Source organism: Lissotriton helveticus, chromosome 7, assembly GCF_964261635.1.
Source record: "Lissotriton helveticus chromosome 7, aLisHel1.1, whole genome shotgun sequence".
NCBI lineage: Eukaryota > Metazoa > Chordata > Amphibia > Caudata > Salamandridae > Lissotriton > Lissotriton helveticus.
In genome coordinates this window covers 424,762,199-424,783,012 of record NC_136068.1, presented here as the reverse complement: position 1 = coordinate 424,783,012, position 20,814 = coordinate 424,762,199, and the positions used below count along the sequence as shown (strand labels likewise).

Sequence of the window (20,814 nt, the reverse complement as noted above, 5' to 3'; positions counted from 1 at the left end):
CCACTGTGGCTTGTTTGGGCTCAGCCACGGTCGCAGACCGGCTCGTGGTTGGGGCCGCACTCCTTCCCCTGTGTGCGCTCTCTCTGGCCTGCTGAGGACGTTCGCTCCTTTCTCCTCTGGTACCAGCGCTGGAGTTGCTGGCAACTCCAGAGTATTTTCTCCGGTCCCGTAGAGCAGGCTATGGGCTATTAGGTGGCCAGATTGGCAACAGGGACGGAGAGACGAGTTCAGCATGTCCTACCCGCCCACATTCTTGGCCACGCCCCCTCACTGGGTTTTACAGGGATGCTTCAACTGTGAAAGTGAGCATTTCTTTTTTAATCCATTACAACTGTAGCCATCAACTCATTGTTGACCTGCTGTAATATGGAATGTTCCAAATCTGTTTCCCCATCAGAAGAACTCTTCCCTTCTGCGTAACAACATGGAGTATCATGACCCATTTAGGAGGATACCTTAGCTCTGCAATCATCAACCTTTTTTCTTCAGTTTCGCTTTTCGAGTTGTAAGTCAATTGTGGCAAAGTCTCACTCATCAACCTCTCTTTCCAAAAAAGATCTTTATGGCCATTGTCAGAGAAGTACCATCAGGGCTCTTAGTGACCTCCAAAACTTGCAACTCATGCCACATCTTCCCGATGTTATAACTGGTTTTCCAGATATATTAGGGATGCTCGAGCAGTCTTTAAATTCCTGATAACTTTTCTCATTAAACTGTACAAAGACCCCACCAAACATTCAAGACCAGTTACACTATGTGTCAACCCCAGGAGTTTGCATTCTGTCTGAATTAGGTGCTGGTTCACGGAGGACAACGTCTTCTGTGGTTGAAACTTTCTTATAAAAGGATTTAGTGGTATGCTGGAGAGCCCTCAATAACGCAAGGATCTGTATCAACTTGTGTGGGCTTCCCATCTGAGGGGAACCAACTGAAGTAATCCTCACTTCTTGTATGGTGAGATTGACAACTTAAGAAGTCCTTTTATCTCTCCTTTTTCACATAATTGTCTTCTTTGGGTCATGTGGTGCATCGATGAGATCAACAACTCAGTTTACAACAGTGGGCACTTCCCTTTAAGAAGGTCCCATCTCCTACAGCTTGGCCCTCCATATCTACATCAGTCATGAAGTCCCTGCTCCTCCAGGGTCCCGTCAAGCACCAGCATCAATTGAAAGTCCTCTAGTTCTGCCTCCTACATTTCCTCTTTGCCACAGCCCCAGGGAAAAGCTGGAGCATGTTATGAGCAGCACTGATTTGCAAGCCACCTCATTTCTTTTGAAACACCTGAACCCTGCCAGATGGGTTTAGGCCCACTATCGATGTACCTGTATCTAAGCCCCTGTTCACAGTCCAGTGCCTCTTATCTACCCATTGGCAGTGGGCAGAAGGGTGAGACCTTACCTCTAGATGGTTCCAAAAGCAAATGCAGTATACTAAGTAGCCCAAGCCAGTATTTTTTAACTTGTATTAGCACCTGAGGAAGCTGCGCTGCTTCTGCCACCACTGGGTGTTTTACATGACTGTTTCCCAGTCTGGAGCCAATACCAAGGACCCTGAAAGAGAAGATGGGAGTCCTCCCTCCAAACTCATGTCCATTTTATACACCTACTAGAAATAACTTTGTGCTCTGCACATAACAGAACAGAAATTATAAGCATTATATATTCAGTTAGGTTTTATGTTCTTTGCCAGAGGTTTGGACTGCCCGCCTGTTAACGGAAGTGGAAAGCTGCAGACGTGCAGCTGCTTATGACTGTACTATCAGCTTGGAAATCCGGTTGCACCAAATAATCCGAGAGGCATCTATCTCCCCCAACAGTTAGGCAGTCTGGTAGCTCTAGGCGTCCTGCATCTGTGTCTTAATGTTGAGGGGCTAAACCTTGTACAATAAGCTAAAATTTGAGTGCTTCTACTGAAGGCACCCATAGCGCTGGGGGTCACGGTGTACTAGGCCGGTAATCTAATAAGGTTTATTTCTGCCTCTACTACTAAAACATTATATATACATATATTTAAGGTTGTTGGCAGGTTAATTCTTTATTCTCAAGGTCAGTATATTAGTGGATTGGACATTGGACTAAAGTTGTAAGCATGGTGTGTTCCTGAGTAGTGTGAGGAAAGCCACCTAAGGGATACATGGCTTGTGGCTCATCCCATGCACTGCACCCTTCAGACCAACCCATCCCCTGCGCCCTGGTGCAGGAATCTAGCCGATGAGGATTTTGGGCGATCCACACAAGGGTATACCCGTGCGGGGCATGCTCAATGCAGGAAGGGTAGAGTGCCACATCCTGAAAAGGATGATGGAGCACGCTCTGTGGGTAGGGCCTGACTTAATAAATTGAGCCTCCTAATGGTGGGACTTTTCTTCAGCCCACACAAGGAGAAAAGCCACTGCACTGTTCTTCTTAAGCAAATAATGCAGGTAGCACAGGTGGTGAAGAGTTGAAACTGTTGATAGTGGTGATACCAGCTTGGTAATCTGTTTACACAAAATCACGTAGAGGCATCCAGCTTCCTATAAGGTAAAGGGGTTTGGAGGCTTGGGTGCACTTGTAATGGTTTGGGGTTGAGAGGCTAAATGCCTGCATTCCCAGCCTTACGTTGAAAGGCTAATACCTGCATTGTCAGCACCATTGGAGTGATTGTACTGAAGGAATGGAAAAATGGTGGTGGGACAGGATGGTGATCATTTGCCACCAAAGAACTGACCTAATTTGGTTTGTTTCTACCTTAATGGCTGAAATTGAACCTTTAATCAATAGGAAATATATATTCAGTTGCAGTCAGTTTAGTCTACAAAATGGGTGTTGTGGTTTAACAGTACTCTGGAGTAGTTAATCGCTAGAAGGGAGGTTGGGCTGGATGTGGCAGGGATGGTTTATGTGTGAAGTTGGCGAGGAGTAGGGGGGTTGTGGCTTGTGGCATGTCCTACATAACTATCTCAAGACAACATCAGAATAAATGAAACAGTTTTATAGATGATGAGAAAAACATTTTCAAATAGTGGTAAACATGTTAGTCGCTAGTTTTCTAAATCAAGAATTTTCATAAGCAGTCGTAATCACTGTAAATGAAAGGTTATTACATTTTGAGGTACTCTAAATCTACACCAGGCAAATGCAACAATGGTCCACAAGGAATGGATTCGTGTCAGCTTTTGAGAATAACCATTATGTCAATGAGTCCAATTTAGATCACTGTGGGTAAATAGCTATGTGGGCTTCACTAAAGTATGACAACAATGCAACTCACATGGACCAGCTTTGGAGATCCAGCATCTAAACATGCTTGTGACTAAACTGGGCTCTGACACTGCTACTTTGAATTTTGAAACAGTAAAGAGTTCAAGCAATAGCAATACCTATATCATCGTACTGTTCAACCCAGACCACAGCCACCTTAGTCTCTGGTCCCAGTGGAGGAACTGCCCGACCTTGAGGCATCTTCTTTGCTCTGGAAGTAGGACTGAACTGTTTGGAAGAGAGAAATTGTATATGACAGTAGAATGAAAAGGACATAAATGTGATTCAATTGAAATGAGGGCTCTGCCTTAACTTTGAATTACTTTTTGTGCCTGCCTATTAAAAAAATACTTTCCAACCATTGTGGAGGATGAATGGCATATTAGATTTACCATCACATGCCAGAATTGAAATGTTTTGCAACGCAAAGTTGCGACTGCGCAACACCAAGAACAGAAGCAACATATCTGTACCATTAGCCTCACCAACACATGGTTGTTAATCAGTCTCTCTGCTTGGTCCATGGATCAGGAACTTCACTTAAGCCCTTCCAGTCCTCACCCCCACCATCAGAGGGTACAATGACCAGTCATCTTCCTTCTTCCAACTCCACTCAATTACCAAAGATCCCTTAAAAGTATTTGATAAATTATTTAGCAATTGTCAGTGTGTTACACCAACTACTACCTCTTACATTAACAATCCTCAACCCTCTCTCCACGCACCTATTAGTCATGACCCTCGTCTCTCAATCCTCCCTCTCAGTACACTTCTCCCACTGCACATAGCCCCATACACTCTACAACCATCAACAAACTCCCAATGCCATGTAATGCTTCACCATACCTCTTGATTACATTCCAGCACCTTGCTGTTCAACTCTCCCACTCATTCCGGTTCTGGAACAGTAAGTCCATATGCAACACAACCACACTCATCATTAGCCCTTAAAACTCACACTTCAAGCACCTCCGTATCACAGAAACCACATTCCAGCTTTATGAAAATCACAATGGATGGCATGAAATGTTGCTGATCTTCAGTTGTTCTTCTGATTGATATGCTTTTTCCCCACAGATTCCTTATGGGAATAATCCAAGCGCCAAAATGGATCTGGAACATTTTCTCAGAGTTCTTCCTCACCCGTACTAGCTAATCCTGCATGGCTTTAGCATGGATCTGCAAGATTCCACTACAGATAATGTACACAAGATATAATGCGTCACAGGTGTTATATCGAGTCCAAACAGATATTTATTCAAACTCCATGCATATCTAGCCTATTCAACCTCTCTATTATAGACAATGATATCACCTGTGACCAATGAAACTCAATCACCACTATAGGCAAGAGTGATCCTGTCTTTTTAATAAAGCATCAAAAGATAACAACAGATGACAACTGTTGAAATTCACTGACTATTCTGACCGAATTTATGGTTATCAGTGTTGAGGAGAAAAATATAGTAATGCATTTATAGCTTGGCGTTTTCGATAGGAGAGGTGCTGGAATGGCTGCTTCAGAAACAGTAACTAAAGCATGCTTGAAAAGATAGCTCATACAGGGGGATGGAATTAAAAGAAATATCTACTTGTCCATGGGGCAGGTTGCTTCATTAATCTACTTGTCTTGTAACAAAATCCACTTGGGCCTTTGGAGCGACAAATTATTGCACCAATCTCATTATATAAGAGCTCTGATATAGCCTTTCTGATTATGCCAGGGCTCAAACTTTAGTAGTGCTTGAATACTAGCAATCCCCTTATGATGTTTCTGCAGGCCAAGTTTCAGCAGATCTACATACTGGGCTGAACGCAGTGGTAATAGTTCCATGGTAAGAATGCCTTTTTGAATCAGTGCAAACCTACTAACTTGCATGTTTTAAGGGTTTTCAACAACTATTCTCTAATCTTTTTCCATACCGAGAAATGTTGGGAACTTACTCCTGACAATGGCAGACGTAAACCTTCTTCCAGAGTTGGGAAAAAAGTGGTTTAAGGGAAGTGAACTTGCAAGCACTCAGATTTTCGCATGAGCAAATCTACACATGCACATTTGCTCATGCTAAAATGTAGTCCACTACTTCAGTACTATTTCTTGTCCTACTTATGTAAATTCTTGGGAATTCACAAACACTGTATAGCAGCATTGAAATGCAAGGAAATATACCAATGAACTTTTGAGACTTTCTTTAATAATTGGGCCTCTAATTTGGTCTGGCTTTGACTGCGACCTTTTGTGTTTATTAAAATTCTCTCTCTCTTTCTGTATCTGTATCGGTTGGCTTCACTGTGAGTGACAGAATTCTGTTCTTTCACAAGGAGCATATCGGCACACAAAGTAGTTTTGTTCAGTGCTAGCAACTACTGTAGCAGTGTGTGCTTTTTGAGACCAAAAAACTATTTTTGCCTTTGCCAATGTTTGTTATAATGGTGAGGGCCCGGCAGCTCGCACACCAATAAGGTTTTACAAAAACCATGAAAAAACAAGTCTCACAAATAAAACTAATAAGCTGACCACCAATTTCAGACCTACTGGCTTTGCCTATGCTTGTTTATTTTGGTTTCCCATAATCTTATTGAAACTGGTTACACTGATTTTCCATCATGAATATTTTTGTTACTAAATGATGCTGCAAAGAAAGGGTACCTGAAATGTTATAGTAGTTGAGCAAAATGTTTTTTTTCCTGCTTTCATTTTTATGAGCATTTTATTTTGAAAGCAAAGAACCAATCTTGCTTTCAAACTTCTGCAAATATTTGCATCAAATCAGAGTGCAATCTGGGAGCGTTATACATAGCCTCATATTGCTAAACTTTGAAAACATGTGTACACATTTTTATACTGGAACCACTGTCAGTAGTGAAGTCGGAGCTTACAACATTTACTTAGAGTGCTCACCCTAATAATAAAGGCTTTCAATTAATGAACCATAAACGCAAGTTTGAACAGCATTAACATATGGTCAAACATATTATCTTAACTGTAGACAGTGCCCTTCCCTGATCCAGAATGTTATACTGCAAACTGGCAGCCAAAGGGTTTGTGCTGCAGGAGGTTGGGCCTACTTGTCCCAAGGACAAAATGCACATTAAAACTTGTTGCTGGGCTATAGGAATTCCACATCCCTGGCTCATATAAGGAGCAACAGATAGTCAAGTCAATAAAAACTTTATTCAGAAACATTCTGGCTATAAAAGTACATTTTACATTAAAAAAACACGTTTATGATGATGATTAAAATACATTTCATGATAAAAGACATGTTCTAACAACCCGGGTCGTAGTTATTAGTCCTCCACATTATTTCTTTTACAAATTGCCCCTGATCAAAAACATGCAACCCGATAACAAGTGGGGAGGAAAGCATTTGTAAGTAAATCAATGCTTGCCTAACTTGTGCAAATTGGCAATCTCTTAAAAGTGGTAGGGTATATTTAACTAGCAGCTCGGTATAGAAACCACAAAAAACAAAGTGCAATAGGTCTTGTTCAGAAAAGTTGTCACATGCACATGGTTGCAAGGAACCTAACTTAGAAAAACCTTTAGGTACAGTTAGGAGCCAATGAATACAATTAAACCTAAATCTAGATAAAATAAAATGATGATGCAGAATATTAACACAACGGCCAAAAAGGTTGAGATAAAATACCAGGACTTAAAATCATAAAGTGTCTACAGGTAGGTTTCATAAGTTCATTACCTTCTCTATCCAACTGTCTCCTCAGTAAAAATTGAGTTTTAACATTTTTCACAGTTTCTACGTGCAGCTTTCTGGGTTGATTAAAAAGCTCTGGTTGCCCAAGAGCTGAAAGCTGTTGCAAATATAATTTATCCAAGGAATTTCTACAGCTTTATCCAAACTCATGCAGTCCACTAAAATAATCTGATTTAAATTTGGCTTTTCTCTTGACCAAATTTTTTGCCACCATATCAGGGGTGCTGCAGCAATATAATCTGATATGTAACCCTGACTCAGTTCCTTATGTATAATAAAAGCTGGAATGTTGGAGGGGGCAGCTAGGAGTTTCCGTAAGTGTTTATTTTCTACCCCTTGAAGTTGCAACCCCAAACCACACTACCATACACTGTCATAGCGACACATTTCTCATTGGAGATTTTCAACAGTGGTTGTATGGGTTTACTCCCAAGTCTTCTAGCGACATCCAAGGATGCCCCAGCTGCTCTAGCCAAAGTATTTTTCTTTAAAGCAAGCTGTGCTACTCAAGTGCTCCTATCATCAAATAATACACCCAAATATGGATAGATGGGCACACTGGTTAGCACTCCTCCTTTACAAGGAAGGGATTTATCCCCCTTTTTAGGTAACCAATTGACATTATGTGGGATTTATAAAAATTGACCGCAAGGTCAAGAGCTACCATAAAATCAATAAAAGCATTATCTAGAGATTTCAAAGTATTTGGGGACCTGGCAATTAAAACTGCGTCATCCGTATATAAAAGTGCTGGGATTCATTTAGAACTAACTTTAGGAATATCTAGACAAGAGGTAGACAGCACTGCCCCCAAATTATTTCTATTCAATGTAAATAACACTGGGGCAAGAATGCACCCCTGCCTTACCCCTCGTGTTACCTTTCAAGCATTGGATAAGGAGCCATCCAAATTTTACCTTGCGGAGGCAGTTAGATTAAGATGGGACCAGTGCAAAAAGCGTAGTAAATTCTTGTCCATTCCTATTTCTGTTAGCAAATACCATAACTTAGACCTATTAAGAAGCAACAGATAGTAATTGTAGGAAAGTAGGATCTGCTTTCATGGTTACACTCACTTTTTCCTGGTGTTGAACCAGTTACTTACCTTCGGTAACGCATTATCTGGTAGAGGCTATCTAGCTGCATATTCCTTAACTTTGAATTTTTCAGACGTCAGGCTGGATCCGGAAACTGTTGCTGAGCAATACCCCTTGCGTGCGCCCTAGGTTGGCTCCATTTGGCTTCATGTGACGTCACCGGCAGCGTTCGTTATAACATTGTGGTGCATATATAGGAACGACCCATACATATAGACGTCAGTACTTTTTGTTTTTTCCATGTCAGAAGCGCAGAGCCGCAAAGTGACTGACATAGTCGGGTGCAAAACTAGGGCCTTGAAAGGGGGAGTAACGCTGGCCCTACAATATTAGTCCGCAAAGCAGAGAGTCATGGGTGGGGCTGTAAGGAATCTATAGCTAGTCTCTATCAGATAATGCACTACTGAAGGTAAGTAAATTGTTCATCTGACAGAGACTTCTGGCTGCAGATTCCTTACCTGTGAATTGGATACCCAAGCCATACCATCCGGGTGGCGTGCTACGGACCAATATCCTATACTAGGAAGTCCTGCAGGACTGAGCGGGCAAAATGCTCGTCCCTGCGGACCTGACTTCCAGGTAGTAGTGTTTTGCAAACGTGCAAAACGATGCCCACGTTGCTGCCTGACAGCTGTCTTGGAATGGGAGAACCCGGGCCTAGGCAGTAGTCACAGCATTTCCCCTGGTGGAATGGGCCCTTAATCCCTCAGGAGGCTACTTCTTTGCATGGGCATAGCAGATATTAATGCAGAAAACGACCCAGCGAGAGATGGTCCTTTTCTTCACTGCTCGTCCCTTCTTTGCTCCCACGTACCCCACGAAGAGTTTGTCGTCCGCCCGGAACTCTCTTTGCGGTCAAGGTAGAACGACAATGCTCTATTTGGGTCCAGTCTGTGGAGACGCTCCTCTTTCTTAGAGGGATGCAGGGGAGCAAAGAAGGTGGGCAATGTGATGGATTGACCTAGATGGAATGGGGTCACAACTTTTGGTATAAAGGAAGCCTGGGTGAGAAGCACCACCTTGTCTGGAAAGGACATTAGATAGGGAGGCAAGCACAATAACATCTGCAACTCACTCCTCCTCCGGGCCGATGTAATCGCCACAAAGAAGGCTGTTTTGATGGTCAACAGCCAGAGGGGACAATTGTCTAAAGGCTCAAAGGGAGCACACATCAGGTAGGTGAGGACCACATTAAGATCCCACTGTAGCATAACAAAGGGCATGGGTGAAAACAAATGAATCAGCCCTTTTAGGAATCTATGTATAATAGGAGGCTTGAAGAGAGAAGGCTGTTCTAGCAACAGCAAAAATGCAGACAGAGCAGAAAGGTAACCCTTGAGAGTTCCCTAAGCAGAGCCTGTTGGGCAAGGGTCAGATTGAACAAACGGACTGTGTAAAGATAAGCAAAAAGTGGGTCAATAGACCTTTCTGTACAATATAATACAATTTTCTGCCAACGGCAGGCGTATGCCGTCTAGTGGAGGGCCGCCCGGCCGCCGGAATAACATTACAAACTTCAGGAAGTTCAAAAGCCGCCAACTGCTGCCGATCAATCCCCCTGAATGGAGGCGCAGAGTTGACAGGATTGGGTGGAGGACCCTCTCCTGCTGCTGCGATAGTAGATCCTCCCAAAGTGGCAGCCTGATCAGAGGATCTATGCTCATTTTCAGAAGTTCTTGATACCAGACTCTCCTCGCCCAGTCCGGAGCCACAAGACTGACTTGGATCTGGCTGCTCCTGATCTTCTTCAGAACTATGAGCAGGAGTGGTATGGGCGGAAAGGTGTACAGTAGGCCTGAGCTTTACTCATGATGAAAGACGTTGCCCAATGATAGCCGCATTAGAAACGCGAGTGCGCAGCACTGCTGACAGTGCACGTTCTCTTCGGAGGCGAGCAAATATAACCAAGGTTCTCTCCACTGTTGAAAGAGACCTTGTGCTACCTTCGACTGTAGATGCTATTCATGATCCGCTAGGCATTGACAGCTGAGTACATCTGTCCTGGTGTTCAGAGAACCGGCCAGGTGTTGACCCACAAGGGTTTTGCCCGGCTGTTCCAGCCATGTCTAGAGAAAAATGGTCTCTCTACAAAGGGTCCACGATCCCTCTCGCCTGGTTTGTTGCAGTACCACATGGCAGTGGTGTTGTCTGTGAACACCTGCACTAGCTTCCACTTGACAGAGGGAAGTAATGCTTTCAAAGCCAATCGAATCACTCAGAGCTCCAACAGATTTATGTGGAGTCCTGAGTCCGCCAGAGACCAGTGTCCCCTGATCTCTACCTCTCCCAATGGCCGCCTCATTTCAGAAGTGACACATCTGTAACTATGGTAAGATCTGATTGGAGTAGGGAGAGGGGTCTGTCGTTGACAGCAGTAAACGCCCCTTTCCTGTCAGACAAAGAAACAGATATTATTGACATAGCTGTCCCAGGGGACATTTGGGTTAAGCATTTATCTAATGTATATAAGAATCCGAATGTACCTGAGATTATGAATGTCATTGATAATCAGACGGTGTCACTTGTAGAGACGGAGCGATTAGAGACGTTCCCATTGGGGGTAGTATTCGAGCACGCGGAGGTTGTCATGGGTATTAAGGATAGTGCTTCGGGGAAAGCGCCGGGACCGGACGGTGTTCCGATTGACCTATATAAATCTGAGTTATCTCTTTGGTCACCCCTGTTAACAAATGTCCAAAATTGCGCTAATGCTTCTGGCTTTATTTCAACTTGGCCAGAAGCAGTTGTTATACCAATCTTCAAAAAAGGGGATAGGAACAACGCCGCTTGTTATAGTACTATTTCTCTTTTAGACGCCTTAATGAAGGTGGCGGGCAGGATAATTCTTAACAGGCTGCAGGTCTGGGCAGAGGAAAAAGATATCTCTAACCTACAATATGGTTTCCGTACTGGCAAGGGCACGATTGAACAGGGCCTAAATTTAGCACTCCTGACTGCCAAGTATACCCAAGCCAAGAGAGGAAGTCTATTTATTATATTCGTGGACTTAAGTTCCGCGTTTGACTGTGTGGACCACTCCATGCTATGGAAGACGTTGAGCGACATGGGCATAGACCAACGGATACTAATATTTATTAAGGAACTGTATAGGGATGCAGGGGCCAGAGTACGGTATAGGAGGGGGGGAGCAGTCGACTGAGACCTTGTTTTTAGGGTGGTTTTTTCACAAGATCTTCCTCTTTGGGGTTCTTACGGATGAGAGGAGAGCTCTTTGGAGGAAGACTGGTGGCCCCAAGGCCTCTTTTGGATGATCCTCTGTCCTGGAATCCATGAAGGAGTAGTTTCTGTCCTGTAACTCCAATTCTGTAGTAGGGGTATCTCTGTTATAGTCATATTCTAGTGAATAATCCCGCCCATGTGCATGGACCCCGGAGCAATAAAAAATAATCTCTTAAGGTGTCAAGACATACAGAACTGCATCGACACTGAAGAGAGAATTTAAAGACAGATAATGCAGCCTATATCCACAGGCTACACTGCCCAGTACTTCAACTGGAAATTCCACCAAAAATCCACAAACAGCATAGCCTGTCCAGATTTCTCCACAAAGAAAACCCTTGCTTTAACAGCAAAACCCTCGGGAATGATAGAGAAGAAGAAATGGACAGACAAGCCCCATAGGCTGCCATTTTGTGGCTCAGAAGAGGATACTGTGCCTTTAAGAGAACTTTCCAGAACGTCACAGAATCCCAGAATGCACTGCAGGTCCCTTTTAGTTTCAGTTCTTTTTGAAGGCGCAACACGCCAGACCTGGAGCATTCCTTACATGAATTATATCTCTCCACCGGGGAGGAGGGCGGGCGCTTATGACTATAACAGAGATACCCCTACTACAGAACTGGAGTTACAGGACAGAAACTACTCCTTCTGTAGTAGGGGATCTCTGTGTATAGTCATAATCTAGTGAATAGAATGGCAAGCCCATCCCCACACCAAAGCGGCGGTGGAGAAAAAAGAATAACACCACTACTGTGCGAACAGATTTCGCAGCGAAGCCTGCCCAACCTGAGCGTCTGCCCTGGCATCAGTGTCCAGACAGTAATGTTTAGCAAAGGTATAGACCGACTTCCAAGTGGCCGCCTTGCAGATTTCTGCAATCGGAACATTACGAAGCAAAGCAGTCGTGGCAGCTTTGCCCCTGGTGGAATGAGCCTTAGGTTTACCCCCTAAGGTCTTATTAGCCTTTTGGTAACACAATTGTATACAGGACACAATCCACCTAGAGATGGACTGTTTGGAGGTAGCAAGACCGGTCCTGACTGATCCATAATTGATAAACAATTGGTCTGACCTACGAATATCTTTGGTCTTATCCAGATAAAATTTCAACATCCTCCTAACATCCAGGGAATGCAGGGACCTTTCGCTGGAGAGGAAAGATTCTGAAAAAACGTAGGTAAAGTTATGGTCTGGTTAACATGAAAATCTGAGATAACCTTTGGAAGAAACTTAGGGCAACCTTAGCAGCATGAAATACAGTATAAGGTTCTTGGCAACACAACGCCTGAATTTCACTCACCCTGCGGGCCGATGTAATGGCCACGAGGAATGCCGCCTTCCAGGACAGGTGCTGCAACGAAGCCTTATGAATAGGTTCAAAAGGCTCCTTCATCAATCTGGACAGCACCACATTCAATTATCAGGAAGGCGAAGGAAGCCGGACAGGAGGGAACACTTTCTTCAAGCCTTCCAAAAAATCTTTGATCACAGGGATCTGAAAGAAGGAAGTCTGTGAAGGGCATTTCCTGTAGGCAGTCAGCGCAGCAAGATGAACCTTAATGGAATGGACATTAAGGCCAGACTGCGCCAGATGTAGAAGATACGAAAGGATGACATCTTCCTTACATGTCGTTGGGTCATAGTTCTTGGACTTGCACCAGATGCAAAACCTCTTCCACTTGTAAGCATAAGAAGTCCTAGTGGAAGGTCGCTTAGCCTCCTTCAGTATGTCCATGCAATCTTCAGGTCGATTCAAATGGCCATATTGCACTATCTCAGGAGCCATGCCGCCAAACTTATAGACGAGAGGTTGGGGTGCAACATCTGCCCCCTGAACTTCGTGAGAAAGTCTGGCCTGCCCGGCAGCCGTATGTGAGGAAGGAGAGACCGGTGAAGCAGGTCCGTGAACCACCACTGCCTGGGCCATTCCGGGGCAATCAGGATCATCCGCGCCCTGGACTGGGACAGCTTGATGAGCACCGTCGGAATCAGGGGAATGGGTGGGAGAGCGTATAGAAAGCTGTTCGACCAGTTGATCCATAACACATTCCCCAGCGTCCCCGGCTGGTAGTACCTGGAGGCGAAGTCTCGGCATTTGCTGTTTTCGGCGGTGGCGAACAGATCTACGTTTGGAGTCCCCCACCTTGCGAAGACTTCTCCTAGTACTTCATCGTTTATGACCCATTCGTGGTTTTCCTGAATCAGTCTGCTCAGTGCGTCTGCCTGAACATTCTGCACACCTGGCAGGTGGGTAGCTGTTATCGTGAGTCCTCTGGCTAAAAGCCAGTGCCAGATCGCCTGCGCCTCCTGCTACAGAGTGCGTGATCTCGACCCCCCTTGCTTGTTGAGGTAATACATCGTGGTCGTATTGTCCGTCTGTACAAGCAGAGAGTTGGTCCGGAAGGACGGATGAAAGGCCTTCAGTGCCAAGTGAACAGCTCTGAGTTCCAGGAAATTGATGTGGTACGTGGACTCCGTCGGGGACCACGTCCCTTGAATCTGTAAGTCTCCGGAGTGCGCTCCCCAGCCGTGGAGAGACGCATCCGTCACGATCGTCTGTGTGGGAATGTCCTTGTGGAAGGGAACCCCTCTGAGGAGATTCTCCGCTGAACACCACCACTTCAGAGACTGAAAAGCATGCAGAGACAGTCATATCCTGTCGTCCCAAGATCCTTTCCTCTGATCCCACTGATCCTCCAAGCACTCCTGCAATGGTCTCATGTGCAGCCTTGCGTGTGGCGTGAGGAAGATACAAGAGGCCATCGACCCCTGTAGAGAAGACACCGTCCTCACTGTTGTAGATGGAGCGGTCATAAGAGCCTGAGCCTTCCGAAGGAGTGATAATCGTCTCTCTTCCGAAGGAGACACGCTTGCTGACAGCGTATTGATGGAGGCTCCCAAGTACTGTATGCACTGGACCGGAGTCGGGATAGAGTTGGACATGTTGATGTGCAACCCCAGCTTGTCCAAGAGAACGCACGTCTTCTGGAAGTGCGCTTGAGCTTCCGAGAAGGAGGAGGCCTTGATCAACCAATCGTCCAGGTACGGGTAGACAAACACCTTGTTCTTCCTCAGGTGTGCAGCTACCACCGCCATGCACTTCGAGAATGTTCTGGGTGCAGGTTCAGCCCGAATGGCAGTACTGTGTAATGATAATGATTGGCGCAGACTTGGAATCGCAGTCACTTCCTGTGTTTGTGTGCAATGGGCACATGGAAGTACGCATCCTGTAGGTCTATAGCGCATAGCCAGTCTCCCTGTTGCAGCTGAGGATAAATCTGATGCAACGACAGCATGCGAAACTTCTCTCTGCGAATCCATTTGTTTGCTTGTCGCAAATCCAGAATGGGCCTGAACTCGTTCTTGTGCTTTTTTTGCGAACCAGAAAGAACCAGGAGTACAGACCTCTTCCTCTTTGAGACAGAGGTACGTCTTCTATCGCCCTTTTCCTTAACAGGACATCAGCCTCCGCCTGGAGCTCGCGCAGTTGAAACTGCGAGCTGACCGGTGGGATGGAGGGAGGCGGGCTGGTGAAACGAAGACTGTATCCATTGCAAACAATATTCAGCACCCACTTGTCCTGAGTAATTTTTCTCCACTCTGCCAGAAAAAATTGAACGCTTCCCCCCACCGGAGCGGGTAACGGATGTAGGGGAAGTAACCGCTCAGGGTCGAGACCCAGCCGGGCCTTTGTTCGCTGCCGCGGACTGTTGGCCGCCTCTACCCCTCTGGCACTTCTGGAAGGGCTTCCGGAACTGTTGCTGTTGTTGTTGCTGCTGTCCCGAAGTCTCTCCTCGTCCACGGCCTTGACCCCCGAACCGTCTCTGGAACAGGCGGTAGGTCTTCTTCTCTTTGGGCTTTTCCAGCTCGACCGCCGTCAGGGTCTCGGCCTCCGCCTTCATGCGGGCCATTTCGTCATCCGCATGTTTGCCAGACAGGGTTTCACCCGAGAAAGGCAGATTGGCCGCCCGCTGCTGAGCTTCGGGCTTGAGTGACGTAAGCCGAAGCCATACATGGCGCCGCTGATTGATACCATGAGAGTACCCGTGTGCCGCCAAAAGGGACGTATCCGCAGCCGCGCTGATGAGCTGGTTCGATACAAGCATCCCCTCCTTCAGGACTTCTTGAAAGTCATCCTTTATCTCCCGGGGAAGGAACTCAGCGAACTGCTGGAGGGACTCCTATAGAGCACGATCGTACCGCCCCAGCAAAGCCACAGCGCTGACCGCCTTCATAGCAGTAGAGGCCGTCCCACAGACCTTTCTGCCCGCCAAATCAATCCAGCGGCTCTCCTTATCCGGAGGTACAGTAGAGGACGGGGAGGTGGCATGCTGCTTCCTAGCCGCCGTCACAATGACAGAATCCGGAGTAGGATCCATCCAAAGAAAGGCAGGGTCAGAATCCGGGGCCCTGTACTTCTTAAGGAGCCGCGAGGGAGCGGACTTCGTCACCGCAGGGGTGAGAAACAACTCTTCTGCAGGCTCCACCAGCCCCGGCACCAGGGGTAGTAAAGGGCGAGACAGGTGTTTTTTATGCAGTCTCTCGAAAATCACTGATGTTGTTGGAGTAGGCACCGTCACCGTGATACCCAACTTCGCTGCACCCCTCAGGAGAACATCCTGGAACGTGCTGTCGTCGATCACTGGCGATACTCTCGTCCCTGTGGATTCCGACAAGGTCGGTGAGTAGGTTCTGGTCCCGGAGGAATCCGTGCGGGACCGTGAGCGTCTCCTCCTGTGACGCCATCTAGATCTCGTTGAGGACCTGTGACGACTCCGCGATCTCCCCTTCCGATCCGAGCGAGATCGCGATCTCCTTGGCTTCGGGCGTTCAGCTGGCTTCACCGGAGCGGGCGACTTTGGCCCGGCAGGGGCCCTCGGCCGAGGGGTACCCTTAGGGGGCGTCAGGAATCGAGGCAGCGACGCCGTCCTCGGAGGAACCGGAGTAGGTCTGTCATCCGGAAGCTGAGGTTGAGGGTGAGGTTGAGGCAGAGGCTGCGGCTGAGGAGGGGGTGGAAGTGGTGGCGGGGTGGGAGCCCGCGGCGGTGGCGGAGGAGGGGGCGTAACCGACTTTGGCCTAGAAGGCTTAAACACTTCGGAGTACACCGAGCCCGGTGAACCGTCCTCTTTCCTAGGCTGGGATGTTGGAGAATCCCCCATAGGCACCTGCCGCCTGCTCGACTGACTCCTGGCGCCAGAACTCCTTCTGCGCCTCTTCTGTGTCGAAGAACGGCAGCCTGACGGCGAGCGCCGACTCCTCGATGGCGAGCGCCTCCTAATCGACGTCGCACGCCTCTTCCATGACGTCGACCTTCGCCTCGACGTCGACCTTCGCCTCGACGTCGACCTACGCCTCGACGGCGATCTTCGTCTCGACAGCGAGCGTCTCCTCGACGCTGAACGCCTCTTCGGCGTCGAGGTTCCCCACGACGACGACCTCCTTCTCTTCGCCGACGGCGAGCAGCGGTGTCGCCTTGACGGCAAGCGCCTACGCCGGGCCCTTTCTCGACGTCGAATACTCGACGACGACGAAATCGTCACCGTTGACTTCAACGGCGGTCTATTCAGTTCCCTCGACGCCGAGCGTCGCCGCCACTTCAACCCAGAGCCCTGGGGAGACGGGGAACAGACTGTAGTCATCCCTCTCGACGCCGTAGTCGGTGCAATCGACGCCGACGGAGAATGGAGACGTTTGCTGGTCTTCCTGCCCCTTGGGAGCCCCCCAGAGGCCTCAGCACGGGCAGAGGAAGCCCTTCCAGACCCACCTTGTGCCTTCAGTCTTCTGTCTTCCAGGCCTTGGAGCCTGATCTTCAGTCTGTCCCTCAGGGTCCTGCTAGAGAAGCCCTGGCAGATGTCACACTCTTCCGGGACATGAGATGAGGGAAGGCAGATGATGCACACCTCGTGTGGGTCAGACTTGGCCTTCTTCCTCGAGCACTCCGGGCATTTGTCAAATAATGCAGGCATATTGGCAAATAAAGAGTGCACCAAGACAAACACAAGGAAGAAACACCAAAGTACTTCAAGAAAAGCACTCAAAAAACACTTGAAAACAATGAAAAATCACCAAATAAACCCTTGAAAAAGGAGAGCTCAATGCTCCAGGGTCCTGCTTGCAGGAGCCGGAAAAAAGAACTGAAAGTAAAAGGGACCTGCAGTGCATTCTGGGATTCTGTGAAGTTCTGGAAAGTTCTCCTAAAGGCACAGTATCTTGTTCTGAGCCACATAATGGCAGCCTATGGGCTTGTCTGTCCATTTCTTCCTCTCTATCATTCCAGAGGGTTTTGCTGTTAAAGCAAGGGTTTTCTTTGTGGAGAAATCTGGACAGGCTGTGCTGTTTGTGGATTTGTGGTGGAATTTCTAGTAGAAGTACTGGACAGTGTAGCCTGTGGATATAGGCTGCATTATCTGTCTTTAAATTCTCTCTTCAATGTCGATGCAGTTCTGCATGTCTTGAGACCTTAAGAGATTATTTTTGATTGCTCCGGGGTCCACGCACATGGGTGGCACTATTCACTAGATTATGACTATACAGAGAGATCCCCTACTACAGAAGGCCGATCTTCTCCCTGTCCTCGAAGGTACATCTGGACAGCTTCTGGCAGTGAGGACAGGTGTCAGGAGGGGTGGGCTATGACAGGCAGACAATGCAGACTGAATGAGGGTCAGTATGAGCCTTTCCCACAGGAAGAACATTTCACAAAAGCAAATGCATATTTGACAGAATATTGGTAATACTGGTAAGATTGGTGCCATGACATTGCACCCTTACCCCTCCCCCCTACCCCATCCACAATCTGGAAGATACCATGAGAAGATTGATTACATTTATCATGCAACAAAGAAATCACTATTAAGACACTTTAGAAATGTGTTGCAAAAGCTCTCGAGTCTCAGAAACATTAGATAACAGATGGAATTGTCCTTTCAGGAGAACCTTCAATTTAGATTGTTGCACAATGCTAGACCATACCCCTTGCACGTTATAGAGATGAAGCATTTTAACAGTTCTTTTGGTGTCTGGCTGCAACAGCAGACAGATCGGAAAAGATTAGACACAGGGGGTCTTCCGGTGAAGAAAACGGTCTCTGCTGTATTGCCTTTGACAGCATCTGCTGTTTAATTAATAATCCCCAAAAGTTACAATTATTGTACATGGAAATTTTGAGGTAGCAGAACGTTGCACTGGGACACGATGGGCTCTCCCCAGAGAATCCAGGCAAAAAATTAGACTGAATTAACACATCAACCCACAGAATCATTTGTTAACCCTCACACCCCTCTCCCAGCATATGCAGATTGGAACAGCGTGAATGGTTTTCTAGCTGTTCAATCCTATTTTCCAACAAAGACTGCTATTTATGAAATTGGCCAATTTCATTCTGGGTCATAGTAAGCTGGTTCTCTAAATCTGAAATCCTGAATTTAGCCTCCTTTAGCCTTTCTGGGAGTTGTGCTATTGATTCCTCAATTTTATTGAGTCTGACATGGAGGGCAGGGGTTTTGAGTGCTTGCGAGATCGTCAAATTTCTAATTTCCTCGAGGATAAGATTGAGCATATTTCTCACTTCTAGTTGAAGAGTAGGGGTTTCAGTACACTGTTGTAAGGCTTCTTGCTGAGTCCTGGCGTGCAAAATACCCCCCTCTGCCCGAGCAATTCGATCTTCCAAAGCTTTCGGATACAAAAAAGGAAAAGCAGCCACCTGGGGACTGTGTGGAGACAATTGCTGTTTTTCCTATGCGCCTGGTAGGGCCGAGGCAGGTGGCACCAAGGGAAATGACAAGACCAATGCCTGAGAATTTTCTAGTACAAACGCAGTGACTGTAGACTTCTGAACCAAGGGATATTCCTCGACTGTAACAGTGAGCTGCTCCAGATCTGATTCATGATGCACAGATGGCTCGACTGAGTCTCCCCCAGCACCCTGTTTAGAAGAAAACGCTACAATGTCCTGCAAATTTTTATGACCCGGTCTGGAAAGAGCACCTGGAGTCTCAGAATCAGAATGCTCAGCAGTATTTGGGGAAGTGAAAGTATCTACAATGTTACCGGAGCCTGGGCCTGTGTTTGTGGCCATCATCGGGTCTTTAAGTAGGAGGGAAGTACAAATGGCTTGCGCTGCTGCGCGACCTCAACATTTTTTACCATTTGTACCAAAACTGCAGCCTTAGGTTTGGCGGAGGCACCCAATGCCTTGGAGTAATTCTGCATACATTTCACAGTGTCTTCGTGAACCCTACCAGCGACCCTCAACTGGGCAGAAGACCGTGCTTTTCCGAAAACCAAGGTTAAAAAGAGAGCACTTACCTTCCAAGCTGGAAACCTGGCCACCCAATGCGGTCTCCAAACTCAAATAACTCCCTCAGATCAGAGCAAGACTCCGTTTAGACCAGTCCATAGCCTTTCAAGCAAATGAAAAAATACCCCTTCATGGGATCTTACAGAGATCAGAATGTTGCAAGCTGAAACTTATATCACCCAAATATTTATTTGTTGCTCATTGTTGTGTAAAACTACCTGTTAGAAATGCAACAAATGGGCTTAGCTCCTGCACTCAAAATAGTCATCCTGCAGCCTTGAGTTAAAAACCTTTAGGAGGGCTGGAGGGATAGAACTCCGTATGCCACCAGAGACCTCGGTGACACCAGCGTAGCCTCCAAAACCTGCACTTAAACTCTCTCTGGTCGGCAATTCACCACGCGGTCTGGGAAGCCAAGCCACGGGCTCAGGGACCCTCTGCTAGCCAAAATGAGCTCGCATGTCCACAAACGCAGGGGCCTTTCCAGCAAAATAGCCCGCGCCTCTGCGGAGGGTTCTAGCTCCGCGTCGTGACCGGAAACACATCCGACAAAGGAAGGCAGAGGGACTATAGTGCTCAGCTGTGAAGCATGTAGGATACGCTCCGGCCACAGAGTAGCTGGTACTTACCATGAGCAGTCAAACACAGAGAGTTTGGTGATATATCAGGGCTCACAGTTAAGTCAAGTATGTTTCTCCTTTGGTCCCTTGAAATAAGAGATGTAGACAAACAACCTGGGTGGGAAGGTACAACCTTTAAACATTCCAAATTTTCCATAGCAATGAAGAAGTCATTGCCGGGAATACTAGAAAAACACATGTCAGCGGTTCAAATATAACCATGTTTTGTAGGTAACCTCCCTGTCAGTGGGAGGTAGAATGGCACTATCCAAGAAGGTGGTGCCTACCCAGGCTATTGTACCAGTTTGTGAAGGTGTGTATCACTTACAACGCAACTTTTACGTCGTAATGCTGTTACAACGCAGCTATTACAACGCAGGATCCATTACAACGCATGGCATTACAACGCATGGCATTACATCGCAGATGCTATTACAACGCATACCATTACATCGTAAGTATTGGTAAGTATATAATTTATTTTAATTTTATTTAATATTATATAAATGATTTAATTAATATTAATTATAAATAAAAATAAATAAAAATATTTATTTATGTTTTTAAATATTATAAATTAAATGTATTAATTTA

At 46.5% G+C, this 20,814-nt stretch overlaps 1 protein-coding gene across 3 annotated transcripts in view; it reads right to left on the bottom strand.

Moving 5' to 3' along the window:
- The window catches only part of RALGAPB (Ral GTPase activating protein non-catalytic subunit beta), a 2,268,266-nt gene that overhangs the window by 168,917 nt on the left and 2,078,535 nt on the right, over positions 1-20,814 (bottom strand). For all 3 annotated transcript variants that reach the window (XM_078652319.1, XM_078652321.1, XM_078652322.1), the window contains one exon: positions 3,365-3,473. In XM_078652319.1, the coding sequence (XP_078508445.1) occupies positions 3,365-3,473 (109 nt within the window). The remainder of the gene's footprint in view (positions 1-3,364; positions 3,474-20,814) is intronic.